This window comes from Ambystoma mexicanum, chromosome 4p (assembly GCF_040938575.1).
Source record: "Ambystoma mexicanum isolate Mex_15411 chromosome 4p, UKY_AmexF1_1, whole genome shotgun sequence".
Lineage (NCBI taxonomy): Eukaryota > Metazoa > Chordata > Amphibia > Caudata > Ambystomatidae > Ambystoma > Ambystoma mexicanum.
This window is the reverse complement of record NC_090927.1, coordinates 1,062,073,785-1,062,092,545: the sequence shown is the minus strand read 5'-3', so window position 1 is coordinate 1,062,092,545 and position 18,761 is coordinate 1,062,073,785. Positions and strand designations below refer to the sequence as shown.

The 18,761-nt window shown below is 47.1% G+C and overlaps 1 protein-coding gene across 4 annotated transcripts in view; it reads left to right on the top strand.

The window, feature by feature from the left end:
• Nucleotides 1-18,761, top strand: part of KPNA5 (karyopherin subunit alpha 5) — a 594,400-nt gene that overhangs the window by 313,027 nt on the left and 262,612 nt on the right. For all 4 annotated transcript variants that reach the window (XM_069606642.1, XM_069606645.1, XM_069606643.1 and 1 more), the window contains one exon: nt 10,517-10,616. In XM_069606642.1, coding sequence (XP_069462743.1) covers nt 10,517-10,616 — 100 coding nt within the window. The remainder of the gene's footprint in view (nt 1-10,516; nt 10,617-18,761) is intronic.

Sequence of the window (18,761 nt, the reverse complement as noted above, 5' to 3'; positions counted from 1 at the left end):
CACCAGGACCTGCCCTTGACCCAGAGTGCCCCTTTCATTTTATTTATTTATTTATTGATCATTTGTAAGGTGCTTTATACAACAGAAGCGTCATTGCAAAGTCTGCATATTCTTTGTCTTGTCTTACATGGCTGGTTTATAGGGTTATTGATGAGTGTATTTGTTGTTTAGTTTAACTAACCATCCTATTTGTATAGAATCTTGGTTGCACATTCTCTTACTTTTGTACCACAGCGCTATACTGCTTGGACTGCTTCTATGTTAGCTCATAATCCTCCTGAAAAGTATAGCCTGTTCTCGGCCCATACTACCTTAAAGAGGCAAAGGAGCTATACCTTTTGGGCTATACCTGCTTAACCTTTATAATTGAGATTACTGCTGCTCTAGTAGTAGCGTGGGTCGAATAATAGTTTCATCCATTACTGTAGCTATACTCCTGACATCTTGGAGGCCTTATGAAGTGCTGTTTGGAGTATAGCCCCCTGCCTCACATAAATAAAAGCAGATGAGTGGAAGACTTTCTTTAGAACACCCATTAATCGCTAAGAATAGTGTGTTACCCCTTTGGTCTAGCTTATACTCAGGCCGTTTTTCAAAGCTTTATGGACCATGTGTTTGCGGATTTCTTACATCTCTGTGTTATTGTCTGTTTATGTGATATTTTGGTGTATTCTTCTGTGGAATACGACCATACCAGATGTGTATTAGAAGTTCTGTCCAAAGTTTGGAGGCATCATGTATCTGTTAAATCGGAGAACTGTTGCTTCAACCAGACTTAAGTGACCTACCTGGGCTAGCTTCTTTTCAAGGGCAGAGTGGCAATGGAGTCCAGAAATATCTCTCCGATGGTGCCTTGGCTGGAACCAAGATCTGTCAAGGTGATACAATGCTTTTAGGGTCATCTAAATTTCTACAGGATATTCATACCACATTTCCTAAAATTGGTGACGGCCACAACCAACACTCTATAAAGAAAGTAGCCTTTCATCTGGGACACAGCAGCCTTAGAAGCCTTTCAGAACCTAAATGATAGTTTTTTCTACGATCCTATTCAACTATATCCTGACACAACAAAACCTTGCATGGTGGAATCGGATGCTTTGAAATATGCCTTAGGAGTGGTCCTGAAGCAAAAGGCCAATGATGACCTAGAACATCCCACAGCCTATTTGTCCATGAAGATAACATACTGTGAAATCACATATTCCTTCCTGTAGAATACTTTTTTGGTCATTAGGCAACTCCTCCTGGGCTCATCTTCTGATAGGGGATCAGCACATGGTCGAGATCTTAACGGATACTAGTAAATTCAGGGTTCTGAAACAGGTGTAATTCAGGAACATGCACCAGGCACACTGGGCACATTTTCTTTCTTCAATATGACTTTTGGATAACGTACATTTGTAGAACAGAAAATGCCATTGCAGACAGCTTGTCTAGATGCTAGCCTGACAATCCCCAGACACGGCCTGGGCACAGAATCCGTGATACCCATAGGAAACATTTTTGGTTGAACCACTACATCTTTTCTTACCTGATTTCACTAGGCTTCTAAGGTTTTCACCATATTACGTATACCTCAAAACATAAAATCCTCTTGTGTTTTTTGAGAAACAAGATTGTTTATGCAAGGTTTTTTATTGAAACCCTTGCATAATCTTCAATTGAAAGTCCTTTGCCTCTGCCATGACAGCCAAACGTCCTGCCTTACAGGGTGCAGTCTACATAAAGATATACTGAACACTATTTTTGCTAGCTGTCTCTTTTCCAAACATTTTCTCAAGTATCTTTTAACTTGTTTTTTCGTGCCCAATCCAAGATTCCTTGCCATATACCAAATAGAAAGCTTCTGCAAATTGAACACCTGAAACAACCTTGCCAAATCTTGTTCACTGACTTCATCGTACATCTGCCACCATCGGGAGAGGCCTGGAGGGGGTACTGTCATCATTGTAACTGGATTATTACAATTAGCTAGCACATTTCCCGAAGTTACTGTTGGCTAGAGAAATGCCTAATTTATTTCTTTGCAATATCTTCTTTTTACATGGATTGCCAACCAAGATCCTTTTCGATCGTGCACCACTATACATGTCCATTTTGCAGTCTCATTTGTGTAAAACCTTAGGTATAGAAAGGGCTTTGTCATCAGGATTTTTCCCACAGACCAACAGGCAAGCAGTGCATTTGAATCAATCTTTGGAACAATACTTGTGCTGCTTTACATCAGCTTTCCAAGATAACTAGGCCCCACTATTGACAACAGCAAATTGTTCCTATCATTATTCAGATATTTATTGAGTGCAGAAGTAGCTTCAGAAAGCAACTGAGCACTTTATAATCATAGGGGGAAGAACACTGTGTGGAAAACAGAGTTACAAGGGAGCAGGGAGCTAACAGGAGAGCAGGACGACTTTGGCAGCAAGGGATCTACAAGCAACCAGGGGGGAAGGAAAGTGCAGAGCAGATCTCTCTGTCTCAGGTATGGTGGGAATTGGTGGGTGTGTGGACCTAGGTGTTAAGGAGGAGACGTCCTTGAAGAGAAGGGAGAAGGGTCTTGAGCTCCTACATGAACTGTAGAAGTGAGGTGGAGGAGGTTCCCGAGTCTTGGGCGCTGACTGAGAAGGCCTGTTTTATGGTTCTTTCTTTTCTGCACCAGAGGAGTTCAAGTCTGCACATGTCCTTACTGCTGGTGATCCGGAGATGCTGAGTTTGAACAGTGAGGTTGCTTGGGGACTTCAAGGTGACAGCCTTGTAGATTATACAACAGGATTTGAAGATGATCCAGGCTTGCTGAAGGAACCAATGCAGTTTGATGAGGGTCAGAGTGATGTGTTCGAATTAGCAGAGTGCTTTGATGAGCCGTGTTGCAGCATGCAGGACACATCTCAGGGGTGCTGGCAGGGGGAGTATCCAGCATTTCAAGAGTGCGGGGGCAGGGGGGTGAGCCACGAAAAAGGCCCTGCTACCTTTCTCCCCAAATGCACCTTGGACAATTAATGCTAAACTGACACTCAATCGTTCCTGCCCCAAAATGATGATGCTGTACACTCTCCCTACAACATTCGGTCCAGAGTGGGACATGGAGCTGTGTGCTCCTGCTCTGCATCTGGCTCTGTCCCTCAATGGGCCTGCAATGCAGTCAATGACCTCGAGTGGGGCACAGAGCATACTCCTGCTATGCCACACATTGTGCATGTAAGGTGCAAAGCACAAGCGTATGGCCACACTGCTCTCTGTGTCCTGCTCCAGACCGCTGTTCTACAGGCAACCAGGCCACGCCGGAGCACACAGCAAGACACTGCTTTCTCAGAGAGGATGCCCAGAAAAAAATTGATGCCACAGTAAGAAAGGGCTTGACTAGTTGTCCCCAAATGCCAGTCTAGCCAAGTAATAACGCATACAATGCTTGCTTTATCATGATGCCCATTAACAAAGTGCCAGTGCTGTTATGGCATACTGCCACTTACCCCACCTGCCGAAGTCTGCTCCTCCTCATCCACTGTCAGCACAAACACACCCACACCCACCCAGTCTCACAACAGTCACCCACTACACATACCTCATACACACAGCACAGCACCAGGAATACATAAACATACAAATATTTTCTTACCTGTTCCAGTGCTGCTCCGTCTTTGTCAGGAAGAAGGCCTAGCCTCCACAATGCAGCATGCCAGCCTACTTCTGCTTCCGCTACACAGACAGGGCAGCAGGAGAGCTTCCTAGTTTATTGGCATGTGTGATGGGGGTGGAGACAGACAGAAAGTAACATTCTAGTTGCAGGGAGGAGCACAATGCAACTAGAGCGTTACTTTCTTAATTCCCTGGACACATTTACTAGTGCGACTTCATTTCTTTCTGGAGTCAGATGCAGTCCAACTCCAGAAATAAATGACCTGACTTCTTTCTGAAGTCAGACTAGTGAATGCGCCCAGGGCCGGAACTGAAGGCAGAACACACCAGGGGTGCACCCAGGCCAAAATGTCAGGGGTGAGGGTGGCGGTGGGATTAACCCTTCAAAGGTTAGGAAAGGCGCCACCTTCAGACACTGGGGAAGCGGCAATCATACTTATGTCTAACTTCTTTACACATTCTAATGAGACTATTCTGGTGATTGATTCAATGTTACAAGCAGTTACCTCTCTCCTTCACAGCTGAAACCACACTCTTAGACTGCTGTGAGAATTATCTGTCTATCTCCTGTCCCCTCCTACCCTTCCATTCACTCCCCTGACATGCAAGTACTAACCCCTGTAAGGTAGTCATGGTGGCAACAGTAAAGACAGAGACACGTTATCACAGTTCAAAGGTGTTTATTAAACTGTGCAGGTTAGAAAAACACCTAATCTAAACCTAAATCTAAGATGGGAACAAGGGTCGACCATCACATGGAAATAAGGCAGTCCTAGTAGTGTTGTGTCAAATAAAAAGGTCCTAAACTAAGAAACCTATTGCCAACCCAGTTGCAACTAATACAAAAAAGGGTATGGGATAGGTTTTAAGAAAAGAAAGAAGTGTTCTCAAATAATATTTCAGGATGCAGTAGGTTGGGTCTCCCTTCCCCACATTTTGAGCACAGGGTAATATGGGATGTTGGAGCACAGTACACTCTTGAGCTTCTACAACACGAGACGACAGTTCCAATTGCAGCTCTCAGGACCGTCGATGGCCCAGTCTTGATTCCTTTAAAAGTCTGTTTCCTTCGAGGGCCTGACGTGTCCAAACAATCATACAAAAGTTCCTTTAACCAAATTAAAGTTTGTTAGGGTGATAATGGTTCACCCCTGGATCCTCCTCTTCTGGGCACTGACCCCTCTCAATTTTATTGTTAGAAATAAAGTTCTCTTAACAAACGATTCCTTTTTCTTTTAATATTCAGGATGATGCTTCTTCACCCCCTGCGTTCCCCTCTTTTTGGTGCTGACCTCTCAAGAATCTTTCAGCCTCCCTCACCGGGTTCACTATGGCTTGGGTCACCTTCTTCTGGGCGCTGACCCTTCTCAAATCTTTCAGCCTCCCTCCACTGGGTTCACTATGGCTTGGGTCCCCATCTTCTGGGCGCTGACTCTTCTCAAATCTTTCAGCCTCCCTCCACCTGTTTCACTATGGCTTGGGTCCCCCTCTTCTGGGCGCTGACCCTTCTCAAATCTTTCAGCCTCCCTCTTCCGGGTTCACTATGGCTTTCTCTTCTCTTTAGCGGGTTTCACTTCCCTTGGTTTCTCAATGTCTTTTCAAACAGTTCATAGTGGACATCCCAGGGCCGGGTTCACATCTGTCAGCACACTGTTTCTTTGGACTTCAGACTTTGCCCCTCTTCTCTGGCATCCCTTCTTCGGGTACACTCTTGCAGTTTCAATACTTTCAAATGCTATGCTGGCATCCGTCTTCCGGGTTCACTCTTGCCACTTCACCTTTGCTTTCAAATGTTTGCGGGATTCCCATCGCTTTCTTTCATTCGCGATGCAGGATTCACTTCCCTTACTTTCACAGTGCGGGGTTCACTTACCTTGCTTTTCAACTGTTCTTAGATCAAAGTCTTTCGATTGTACAGGGATTTTGCTTGACCTCCTGTATGACCACTTTGATCTATCTTTGGCGGCTCTCCTACGGCCTTGTAGTAGCCTCTGGCAGAGGTCCGAGCCTGGCAGAGGGAGATCCAGGGGTGAAGCTATCATCCAAACTTCAAGAAAAGAACTAATATATAAAATTAAGGAAAATAATTGAGAAGGGTCAGCGCCCAGCAGAGGGGGACCTAGGCGTGAACCCGTCACCTAGTGAACATTGGAAACAAACTTTTATTTGTTAAAGGAACTTTATTTTTGGAACCCTCGAAAACGAGAAAACATAGCTATCCGGGGTCTTGATATCTCTTCAGAACTGTCTAGGGATTTGCGGCCAGAAGAAGGGAATCCCAGGGTGAAAGTCGTCACCCAAAGCCCATGGAAAAGACACTGTGCATTTGTTCTTGTTTGTTAAGTACGGCCCACCCTCGAAGGCAAGAGACTTTCAAGGAAAGGAGACTTGGCCATCGACTGTCCTGAGAACTACCATTGGAACTGTTGTCTCGTGCTGGAGAAGCCCGAGACTGTGCTGTGCTCCATCTTACCCCGTGTCCAAAACGTGGGGAAGGGAGATCCAGACTACCGCTTCCTGACCTATTATTTGAGAACACTTCTTTCTTTTCTTGAGAACTATCCCACACCCCCTTTTTGTATTAGTTGTGAGGTTTGGCAATAGGTTTGTTAGCATAGGCCTTCTTTATTTTGCCATGATGCTCCTAGGACTGCCTTATTTTTGAAATTATGGTCAAAGCTTGCTCACATTTTAGATTTAGGTTTATATTAGGCGTTTTTCCAGCCCGCATACAACTTTCATTGTTCAATAAACACCCTTGAACTGGTATCACTTGTGTCTGTCTTATTTGTTGTCACCATGAATTCCTCACAGCACGTGGTGCTGGTTCCTTCTGCAGCTGGTCTCCTCTTAATACTTTTTTACAGTTCTTTGAACTTGGTTCAGACTTGCCACTTTACAACTTTCATTCACTACAGCCCAGTTCGTATCGGTTTCCCCTTCTGCTTACCGGCTCTGATGAACCGCTTGGCTTTTATCTTCACTGGAGTCAAGGCAGACACCATTGTCGTGGGAGCTTCCCTCGCTCCTGCTTATCAGCCTCAGTACGCTGTGGGTATTTGTATTTGTATTAGTACCGCTGGCATCTACTGCAACACACTCTGTCTATTTTCCTCGGTTTTACGATTCCTTCTGTGGAGGTTTCGCTGGTTTTAGTGGAAAAGGGCAAGGTCGTATCTCTCCTTGTCAACCACTCGACATTAGCTGTCTTTCTCCTCCTCTTGAACTGCTGGGTCTCGATAGCTATCTTGTCGTGCTGTCTGCCTCGCTCGTCCTGTGCTCTCTTGCTCCACCTTTTATCCCTTTAGGGAAAAGGAAGGGCTGTTGGGTGTGTGTGATTTAAGTCAATTACCTGAGTTTGCCTGACCGCTGTGTAGGGACATGTCAGGTAAACAGTTTCATTACAAGTCTGTTGTAAAACAGTGTTCGTGTTGAAAAAGGAAAGGCTTTCATAGGGTTTTTGGGGATGAGTAATTGTTGATCACTTTTGACTGGTGGTCTGCAAACTGACAATCAGAAGAACAGGATTGGTAGGTTTTGCGGTGCAAACGGGAATAGTTGGGAATGTAAAATAAACAAGGGGGAGTGTGGGAACTGTAGTACTTTATCTGAGCAGGTTGGAAGTGCAGAAAAGAATAATTAGAGGGACGGAAGAAGAATGATTGGGAGTATTCGGATAGGGAACAGGAAAACAAGGATTCTGAGAAAGATGGTTTCTTGGTGTATCAGGGTTTGGGCTCCTAGTTGGTTTACCAGAGGTGTAGCGGTGATTGGATTTTATTAAGGGAGCTTCTTTGGATGGAAGGGAGGTAGAAGTGGAATAACCAAGGAAAACCTCACCTTCCTCCTCAGTATAATACTGTGCCTCAACTTGGATATTCCCCCCCCCAGCATAACTCCGGTCTCCCTCACCCAGGTGATCCTCCCCAATGGTCCACCCCCAGGAACTGGATCCAACAGTGATGGCCGTGTCTTTGCCACCTGAGTAAGGGATTCCTGGGCTCTAACTGGGAGAATACCCACAGGTTTCTCATACCCCCATCACAATTTCAATGGACTAAAAATGTATGCATATGAATGCAGGTAGTAAAAGTGAAATGCTTTGTTAGCAATGGCAGGGCCCTTGGTAACAGTGGTAACAGCGAAGCCCAGGCGCCATTTTCTGATCTGTCCAACCACGGCTCTGCAAGTCCGCGCGGTTGAGGCAACATAGCCATAAGCTGCGATTTGATAGCCTCATTCTAAAATCAAAGTTTTAATAACTAGATCACATCCTATCCCAAGTAAAAGATTACCATTAAGAATGAAAAAGCAGTTTAACCTTTGACATCCATGTTTGACACCGAACACAATAACACTATCAGAAAAGAACTGTCACTGATTCCTAAGGGAAAATATTCTCTTTGAACTGCTTTAGAGCTGCACATTATTTCTTTGATGGTTATTTGTAGCACATTGTGGTCATTATTGTAAAGGCGACGCCCAGAACAGATCCATAGAATGCATGAAAGACGCATGTCGCATCCAGGCAGCTTCTATAGTTGAAAGGGTACGAATGTCCAGGCATAATACAGTGTTCACTGCATGGATGTCAGTGTTGCACATGTCACTTCCAGGTACAGATCCAACTGGCCATGTAGCAGGTTCCATTGTTGCACATTGCCCCATCTATGCACACTTCCATTTTACGCATGGCACATGCAGGCCCAGCACCATGCTCCCCATGGCAGGATGCCAGTGCTGCACACCAGGCACGTGACACATCCTTGCAGCACATGCCAAACATGTGCATTGCTTCAAGCTGCACATGGCACAGAAGCCAGTGTTGTACACTTAGGATCCGGGTACAGCACAGTACAGGCAATGGAAGAGATGCTCCTGCTACACACGCCACATATGGGCACTTTTCCATTATTCCCATGGCAGATAGAGCAATGTTGCACATTGTTGGGTGCTTAAGCACCAATTGCCATCAATGCTTTTCTGTCACTAATCCATCTTTTCCCATTCTTGTGGAGGTCTAGCAACCGTAACCAGCTTCGAAACCCAGTGGATAGTCTCAGTCCTAAAGGACAGTGCAATCATTTTGTAGTGCAGGGGGGGGGCTCTGAGTTTCCTTTCGGTTTGTTTTTTTAGATAACGTTTTTCAAACAAAATGAAATGGAATACATTTATTTAGAAAATTCCTCTTTCTTTTTCATTTCACGATCAACAACAACTTATCAAGGCAAACATGAAAGCTTATCTCAGCCTGCTTTAGGCCTAGTGCCCATCGTCTGCAAGGGTCGAAATAAGTATTTGTTGACAGGGAGTAAAAATGAGCCCCTGGGTATTGGGCATCGTGCGTTAGGCAGGAGCTATATCAGAGGAACCAGGAGCTGGTACACCGTCTACAGCAAATCTAACTTGTGCATAAGATGCAAACCCTTTGTCCCATCAGGTGTGTCCTGTCATTCTGTTTTATACACATTCCCAAACCTACATAGTCAATGTCACATAGCTATGTTTGCAGGGCACCTTTCGCCTGGGGAGTCAAACGTAGCTCCTTGCAGCTGTTGGTTTCAAGCTAACCTGGCTCCCCATGGCTATAACCAGCAGCTAAATAGTTGCCAGCCCCTAGAATCCTGGTCTGGAGAAGTGTGCCCAATAAACGGCCTTCGTGGAGCTAAACTATGTGGGGATAAACTTTAACTTTGACCTGAATAAGTCAGCCGCGTTCTAAATGCCATATCATATCAGTAGTTTTAAAAAAATATATATTGAATTTGATTTTAATCAAGTATGAAAGACTTATTTACGTACGAAGAAGGTGCACATTATATTCTGGGTGTCCTCCCCCCAAATCCCTTTGCTCGGAAAAGATGACCCTGCCACTTACAACACATATCAATGCTGCACATGCAAGTACAACTCCATGACCCCCATGTCCATGGCAGCACTGCACATGGCATGCAACCAACCACAACTCGACACTCCTACAGAACAGATGTCAAGTTGCCTCTCGGGCCCTCCACCAGCGCTTGTCCACTCCTCTGCCCTCCCCCCCTCCTTCCATCCCTATCTCCTGTACCTCTCCTCGCTGCACTTGCATGTGCCCTCCTTCCATCCCTATCTCCTGTACCTCTCCTCGCTGCACTTGCATGTGCCCTCCCCCCTCCTTCCATCCCTATCTCCTGTACCTCTCCTCGCTGCACTTGCATGTGCCCTCCCCCCTCCTTCCATCACTATCACCTGTACCTCTCCTCGCTGCACTTGCATGTGCCCTCCCCACCTCCTTCCATCCCTATCTCCTGTACCTCTTCTCGCTGCACTTGCATGTGCCCTCCCCCCTCCTTCCATCCCTATCTCCTGTACCTCTCCTCGCTGCACTTGCATGTGCCCTCCCCCCTCCTTCCATCCCTATCTCCTGTACCTCTCCTCGCTGCACTTGCATGTGCCCTCCCCCCTCCTTCCATCCCTATCTCCTGTACCTCTCCTCACTGCACTTGCATGTGCCCTCCCCCCTCCTTCCATCCCTATCTCCTGTACCTCTCCTCACTGCACTTGCATGTCCGAATGCCACAATGCCTAGTAGTACCCCGACTGTATATTTTATGCTTTGACATTGTTATACTTTCCCCTGTTGCCTTCCCTTTTAGCATTGTGGCGCTTTGAAACACAATCTGTTGTTTAGGCGCCTAGCAAACGCTCAATAAAATAAAAATTCACTCTGCACAAATATGCACATCTACATAATACACAACACATACACTTGATAAAAGCCAACTTTGCCAGTGCTCGTTTTTAGTTTTGATAAACTGCCTACTGTTAATATGTCCTTAAGTGGTAGTACCAATTAAGAGTAACTGTTTTTGTCCTTTTTTTTTGTTGTTCCAATAAGGCTACTGACAAAGACCACCCGGCTGACGACGATTAGAAACGCAGTTTGGGCCCTCTCTAATTTATGCAGAGGCAAGAACCCTCCTCCAGACTTCAGCAAGGTATGGCTAACATCCGAAAGGCACACAGTCACAATTGTGTGGATGCAAGTGGCAACATCGTTCCAGTGACATGGAATACCGATATTTGCCAATATTTTTTTACCTAGACCTGTTGAATTGGGGTACAAAATACTTCAAATTAGGTGTCCACCCTCACTGATACAGAAGCTGTGGCTTATTGATTCCGGTCTATGTGAATAAGTGTAAAATGATTTAACCTTCATGCCTTAATAATGAATATCTTCTGTAACCTAGATGAAGTGATATTTCACTGTAATCTTTCCCTGACACTCGGCTATGTTTGATACTTGTAGGGCCAATGCGGTATACACACCTTCGGTGTCTCATGTTTAGGGCCTTTCTAATATTAGGCAAATGGGTTCCTTGGCTTGGGTTAGCAGTGGTCCAGTGCAACACAGTTCTATGTCTGTTAGTCTTCCATTTGGGTATCCGTCGAAAGGTTTTTGTTTTGTTTTTTGTTTTATTTAACATTTTCAACTTATTAGCAAATTAATAGATGGGGAGTGGGGTAAAGGGATAGAATAGGGTAGGGGGAATGTTGGCGGGTTTTCGAATGTCGAAAATCTGAATTTAAAAAATTCAGCATTTTCTGCCTCAGTATTTTCTCTTCGATCTTTTCATGGACAAACCTCCATTTGAGGGTGATCTTAAAAAAATTGTTTTTGGCCGTGTGATGAATGGAGGGATTTCGTCCCTTCTCCACAAGGGGGAGTTCCCACCCACCCCCGCCCGTGAAGCTAGGGAGGTGGGCCTGCTCCGCAACACACTCCCTACGGGTAAAGGCAAGTGGAACTTCACCAGCAGAGACTCCGCCTTAGGGGACAAGAACTCCCGTTTCTGTGAAAAACTCCTTTCACCAGTAAACATGATGGCATATATGAGTCTGTCAAACCGTGTCAACTATCCGGACTGGGCTGAAGAAGATAAGCAATGCTATTATTCCAAAGAAAAAGAACTGTCCATTTAAGAAAAACTGGCGATTCCACAAAGACTGTGGAATGAAAGAGGAACACTCGTCAAGGGAGATGAGAAGCGAGAGAGGAACGTGGACCTGGTAACGTGGACCTGGGAAGAGGCAGACCCGCAGGAGGACGTAGAGCTTGTGAAATCCAATTCTTCTGGGCAGCAACTGAGAGGATACTGAAAAGCCAGTCTATCGGAGACCTTGAGAAGGAACGAGGCGAATGGGGGTCAAGAAATGATGGTGCCGTGACCGCGAGAGAATCATGGTGGGCAACCGGCCCACGCAACTATGCTGATACCACCACTGGGAAGCTGCAACAGACGCAGCGGCTCCCTGTTGAAACTCTGAATAACTGAGAGGAGGAGCGATGTGCGTATGTGAGAGTCGTTCAGAAAGTCGGCTCAATGTTGTGGTGGAGAAATAAAACCGTCGCCAGACCTGTAACATCCCCGAAGACGTTTCCTGGTGAGTCCGATGGTAACGGGGGACAGGGGTGGCACAGGAAGATCAGGGACGAGTATTATAGCATGCAAATAACTTGTCTCAGTACTAATGAAAAGAAACTGAAGATGAATCTATTGAATTTGAACTGTGAGAAGACAAGGAGTAGAGCAATACCACTCTCTGAAGGAGAGTTGAATGGAAATGGAATATCCTTGAATGTGAACTGTGACAGTCTGAGAAAGAGAACAATACTGATTCCTGAATGGGAGGAGAATGGGAATGTGATATCCTTGTTCAATCCAAACTTTGCAAATACAGTAAAAGGAACAATAATGATACCGAAAAGGGAGGTGAAGGAGAGTGAGAAAAAGCTTAAGTCAACATGAATGAACTTAAGTGTTTTGAATAAAAGACAGAAAGACACAGCGATATCCCAAGGAGGGAATGATAAAGTGAATAACTCTTTGTCCTAGAAAGAAAGCTAAAACCTGTGTCCCAGCCAGAAAAGTGGAACCTAAAGGAGGAGTATGAAGAGCTGAAGACCAAAGCAGTATTTATGATAAATCGGTCTGAATCAAGTAAACTTACATCTAAAGTGTAGTATACATATAGCAAAGTGAGGAAAGAATTGAATGAACTGATAAAGAGTTACCAAGAACTATTGAAAAAGCACATATTGGGAAGACAAGTGCTGGAAGCACCGAGCAGGAGAAGGGCTTCATTATTAGCCCCTTTAAAATGTTTGTAATTGTGATGGGGTCAGATAGTGTTCGTTTTTGGACGGTGGACAGATTTTTTTTGGACATTGGAAAAGATGACTGACAAGCACCTTAGTTATTCCTTTAGGTAGGGAGTACCCCGTAGCCATAGGGAGAGTTAGGTTTACACCTTATTATTTAATACATCTTGTTGAAAAATGTCCTTAAAGAGTCTCTGTCCTTCTTCTGACCCATCACACCGACTTGGGCCACAAATAGGCATACTCCTCTTTCATCAGGGGGTTTCATCCACAAACCAGGTGCTGCTCCGCCTGACCTTCTTCATCTCCAGTAAGTACCCCATTCACTCAAACCCTCCACGTCCCGTTTACCCAATTCCCATCAACTTTCACCTCCCTCCTTCAAACTCCCTTTGACCCACTTACCTGGTCGCCCCTCCTGAGCCCTCCACTCCCGCCTTCCCAGCCATCTTGCCTCTCTTACACCTGCCTCTTCTGTTGGTGAGCTTCTATGGGCAATGTTTCCTGTAAAGCCTCTTTTCTGGGCGGTCCAGCAAATGCAGCCCACAGACCCAAATATGGGCCATTCTTAGGTGGGTAGCAGGTTAGACAAAGTATATAATAACACAGTACTTGTTTGAATAAAGGGATATTCACACAGCTATACAAATGTGTGTTATAGCTCGTTAAAGAAAAGTGAATGACTTGTTATAGGTAAGTAATGCAGTTCATAAGAAGCTTTTGAGTGTCTGTAGGTTCCCACAGGTGCCTGTTAACTTGTAAAGGCTTAACCAGGGTTCGATTTCTAATTGGAAACCTTGGAGCCTGGGGCAGTGGTTAGGAGTGGTGCCCCTTTACTTTTTCTATTGAGTTTTACAGTTCCTATACTTTTATTTTAAAAAGAAACAGTTCCGGAATGATTTTGTTTTAAAAAGTGTAGGAAGAAGTTGAAACTTACACTGCACCGAGCATTCCCTTAAACAGCAGCCACATGTTTTTGGGGGCTTGTACTGTGCGTGCAAGGAGGCGTGGCAATGGGGTGATGAGGGGCAGGGGGGCACGCCAGTAGGGAACGTAGTTCAGCTACTTCTTTTCGTACACTTCCACCACTGGCCTGGGGAAACCGGCTTCTGTCTCAGCAGAATACTGGTCCGCCTGTGCCCCATTGGTAAGTAAAGGGCCCACTGTTACCGATAGGATCTAGCATTAACTGAGCTTGGGTGCCTTTCCAAATGCAAACGAAATGCTTGGAAACTCACAGATTGGATATCCTCCACTGTTTCATTTTGCTGATTGACAAATCTCATATCCAAACAAGGGGAGAGGACAGCAGTGGCAATTTCCGGTGTTCAGATGATAGAGTTGCAGCTCCACTGATGACAGAAATCTTGAAGCAAGCAATGCTGTGGAGCCACTGTTGTTACAGAACCTTTGGAACTAGAGCACAGAGCACATTCCCAGATCTCTGAAGGTGCACCTCTGGTGACAGGAAAACTGACCACCTCCATCAGAATTAGATCCCCAGCATTATTCTAGGTATGAAGAAAAGTAGGACCCCATTACCGTCCACTTGCTTTTTGTCCTTGCAATGTTTTTATTTTTTTCCATTGGCTAGCAACCATAGACCTCTCTGGCTGTGCATGTTACTAGTGCCCTCAGTATCTGGTACTTCAGGTCTGCACATGGATATAGTAGGAAGACCTCCTTCCACTAAGCAGTAAAGTCTTGAGTGCTTGCCACTCGGCTGTTGCTGCCAGGTCAGGGGAATGTATCCTTAGTTCCTCTGTCTCTGGTTGGCTACAGAAGTCCAGTGTCTGCAGACACTGACAGAGCTGTGCTGTTAGATCAGGTATTGGAATGATACAGGGTGGCTAAGACCGTTCTGGTGATGTCTGTTCAAATAGGTGTCTTTTTGCTTCAGTCCCAAGGTTCGACAAGTTAAGGTTGCAGACCTATGTGTTAATTAGTACCCGGCAAAGGGTGTGTGGCAGCCTCCCAGCCAATGGGGAGGCTCTGAGCAGGGGAATTACCCATTTGTAATCCCCCCGGCTCCGAGCCTGCCCACGGCCGGAGGCTGCCATCTGCCCCCGCTGGGGAATCTGGTAAGTGCTACCCTCCCCTCCCTCGCCACAGATTCCCCACCCCACCCCCTTCCCTCCACTTACCTGCTTTTTCACTCCTCTTCGGGAGCGGACACGCTGGAAACACTTCTGTCTCCAGCGCTTCCACTCCTGATCTGCAACATACCACCATGGAAAGGAAAAAGAGACTATGTGTAGGTCCTTGTCCTGTATCCATGGTGGCCATTTTATTTGTTAACTTTTTTTAATGGCTGCCATGGAAAGGGAGAAGGGACTACGACTAGCAACAAGCCCCTCACAAGGTGGGCTTTACCACTTCTTTAACTATTGGCCCCTGGGCATTACCTGATGTGGTAATGCACCCTCTGCTCAGGGCTTATTGCTTAAGTAGGAACTTGGAGGCTGAAAGGTCCTCTTAGAAACAAGGTTGCATCTTTTATTGACTGCCCAATCACCTGGGGCCGCAACATACAACTTTCACCACAAGTGTGGATTAATTTTTGAATCCAAACATCATTCACACATTTGTCATATCTGGTTGTGGCAACTGTAACCCTTGCTCACTGAAGCAGGTAGTTGCTATGACCATATATGGCAAAATCAATATCCCCCTCGCATTCTCATAGAAAACATTGTTTTAATTATGAATTTGGTACTGGATTTCCACAAGGGTATCCTGTAGGTAAACCAGCACCGTACAGCAGGTTGCGCACAACTATGAGTTACAAAAGCTGTTCCCAACCAGTGGAGGTGAAACGGCTCTAAGAAGAGTCACATAGGGAAAAGGGTGTCTTTGGGGGCTCTCTTATCCTGGGAGATGTAGGCAGTCTCAGGGAATATTCAGCATCTGCATCTCCAATGAGGCCTTAATACCATCCCAGCACGCAAAAATACTACACATTGGAACCTTTGATCAACAACATACGCGAATCAGCGTAATCTGAGTGGCATCATTGTTGTGGGGCTGTATCTGTGCCCCCGGTGCGGTCCCGCAAGCCCCGTAACACAGACCACACACAGACACGGTGTTGCTGGTTCGGGCTTCCCGGTCGCTCTGCTGCGGCCGGGAACGCCCCCTTTATTTAAACACCACGCGGCGGCGTGACACGTCACGCCGCCGCGTTCGCCCGTCATCGGGCAACGCCACACTCCTCCTTTTCCGGGAGGATCAACAAACAATATAAAACCTTCAACTTTATTAACCCAATAACCACACTTATGAAAACTTCACTGCACACCCAGAAGAGCAGAACCCCTTTAATTGCAGCCACCCCCATTAGGATCCCCAAATTCACTGGCCATCTGTCCAACAACATAGTCACTGAGGTAGGCGGGTTTCCCACGCCCAGATCGCTGGGGGTACCTCCGGCCTACCTCCGGCACATGATGTCCCTCGGTTGCTTCACCTCGGAGGGGAGAATCCGGCAACTCGTCCTGGAAGCTGTCGTTGAACGATGTGTAGGGAGGAACAGGTTCAGGAGGGGTTTCAGTTCGCGAATCACCCAACTTCTTGAAGAAGCTGACGTTCCGGGTGACGGCCGACCTGCCATCAGAGGCCGTAACCATAGACCCTTTCACCGCCACAACGTCCAATGGTTCAGGTTCGTAGGGTAGTGAGAGTTTGCCCTGGGGATGTCTATTCCAGATTAGAACCTCATCCCCTGGTTCGAGCCTTTGAGGTTGAAGGCCCCGTCGTAGATTTTCCTGCTCAATCCGAAGCCGTCTTTCAACCTCCACTCGTTGATCATCAATGACCCCTGGTTCCCTGTCCCCCGCTTCCGGCAGCAGTCCTCGGGGGCATCTCCGGAACAGCACCTCCGCCGGGGCCACTCCGGTGGCGGCATGGGGAGTGGTACGGTACACACGGAGAAACTGATAAAGGGCCCGTTGTAAGGATTGGCCTTGTCCCTGAGCAATCCGGAATGTTTTGTTCAATGTCCGCATCAGTCTCTCGGCATCCCCATTTGCCCGGGGCCACAGTGGGGACACCTTCCTGTGATGTATTCCACAGCTCTCCATCAGCTCAGAGAATCTCTCGCTTTGAAACGGCGAACCATTGTCGGAACAGAGTGTGTGTGGAAAACCATGGGCCGCAAAGATCTTCTCAACAGCGATCACCACATGCTCGAATGCCACGGACTCCACAAACTCAACCTCTGGATATCTGGAGTATTCATCTAATATCACCAGGAAGTGAGTCCCCACTGACGTCGAGCCAAAGTCCGCATGAACGATCTCCCAAGGCCTCGTGCCCCTAGGCATGGCCTCAATGGCAGGCTCCCGTTGGAGAGGGGAGGCCGCTTGACACCACACACATGCTGCCACGAACTCGTCGACCTTTCTCTCCAGCTCGGGAAACCAAACCTTCGAGCGGAGTCGCGCCTTGGTCTTGGCGGCCCCTTGATGTCCATGGTGGGCGAGACTGATCAACTCGAGGACCTTTGATTGTGGAACAACAATGCGGCCCCCCCGGAGCAGCAGCCCGGAGTTAGAGAACGATAACTCTTCCTTGACCTTCCACAACTGTTCCAGCGATGCTCTAGCTTCTGGTGTGCGTCCGGCCACTGCCTCCAGAATGGACTTCCAGGATCCGTTGTGCATCGATTGTTTCAGTATTTGAAAACACTCATCTCCTGCTGCTGCCACCTCCAGTTCCTCTATGGACATCGCATTTGGTGTTGCCGCCTCCACGACCATGCATATATGACTGTCCGCTTCCTCTTCACATGTATCATACCCCTCTCCCCCACTCGCTCCAGGATGGCGGGATAAGTAGTCCGCCGCATTGTTGGCTCCTGGTCTGTAAACAAGGGTGACGGAGTATTCGAGCAGGGCAAGCATCCATCTCTCGATTCTTGCCGGGGGTTTCGATGAGGACCCTGCCAGTATTGGAATCAGTGGTTTATGGTCTGTTACCACAGTCACCGGGCGCCCCAGCACGTAGAGCCGGAAATGGCGGCAGCCCCATAACACCGCCAAAGCCTCCCGTTCAATTTGGGAGTATCTCTGTTCCGTGTCTGTGAGAGCCTTGCTGGCATACGCCACAGGTCGAATGGTCCCAGTGATGTCTATTTGGGTCAACACAGCACCCAGCCCGAAAGGGCTCGCATCGACCACAATTTCCGACTCCAGCGCTGGGTCGAAGAATGCCATAGTGTCCTCCATGGTGAGAGCACCTTTGATGTCTTCGAAGGCAGCTTGTTCCAGGGGGCCCCAGTGCCACAGCGTGTCCTTCTTGGTGAGCGCCCGAAGAGGTTCCGATCTTGAGGCCAGATTCTGGATGAAACGCCCACAGTACGTGACCATCCCTAGAAAACTCCTCACCTCCGTTACTGACTCAGGTGCTTTCGCCGCCTTAATGTCTTGGACTTTCTTCGGATCTGGCGACACCCCACCCTCCTTGAATATGAACCCAAAGAACTCGATAGACGAGCGCAGGAACTCACATTTCTCCCTGTGAAGGGTGAGGCCCAGCGACAGAAGGCGTTCTAGAGTCTTTCCCAGTCTCTGCATATGGTCCACCTCTGTCTTGGCAAACACCAGAATATCATCGCTGATATTAAGGACGCCTTCCAGATCTGCCAGGGCGCCCCTGATGATATTCTGGAATACCTCGGCGGCCGACGACACTCCAAAGCTCAGCCGCTTGTACCGATACAACCCCCGATGAGTAGTAAAGGTCGTAATGTACCGGGACTCAGGGTGGAGTACGACCTGATGATAGCCAGCTCGGAGGTCCAGCTTGGAGAACACACGAGCCCCTTGGACCTCAGCAATAATGTCATCGATGGTCGGTGTGAGGTGCCGCTCCCTCCGGATGGCCTTATTGGGGAGCCTCATGTCCACACAGATGCGTACTGAGTCGGGTTGCTTAGGTTTTCTGGCAACCACAATCGGGGACACCCAGGGTGTCGGGC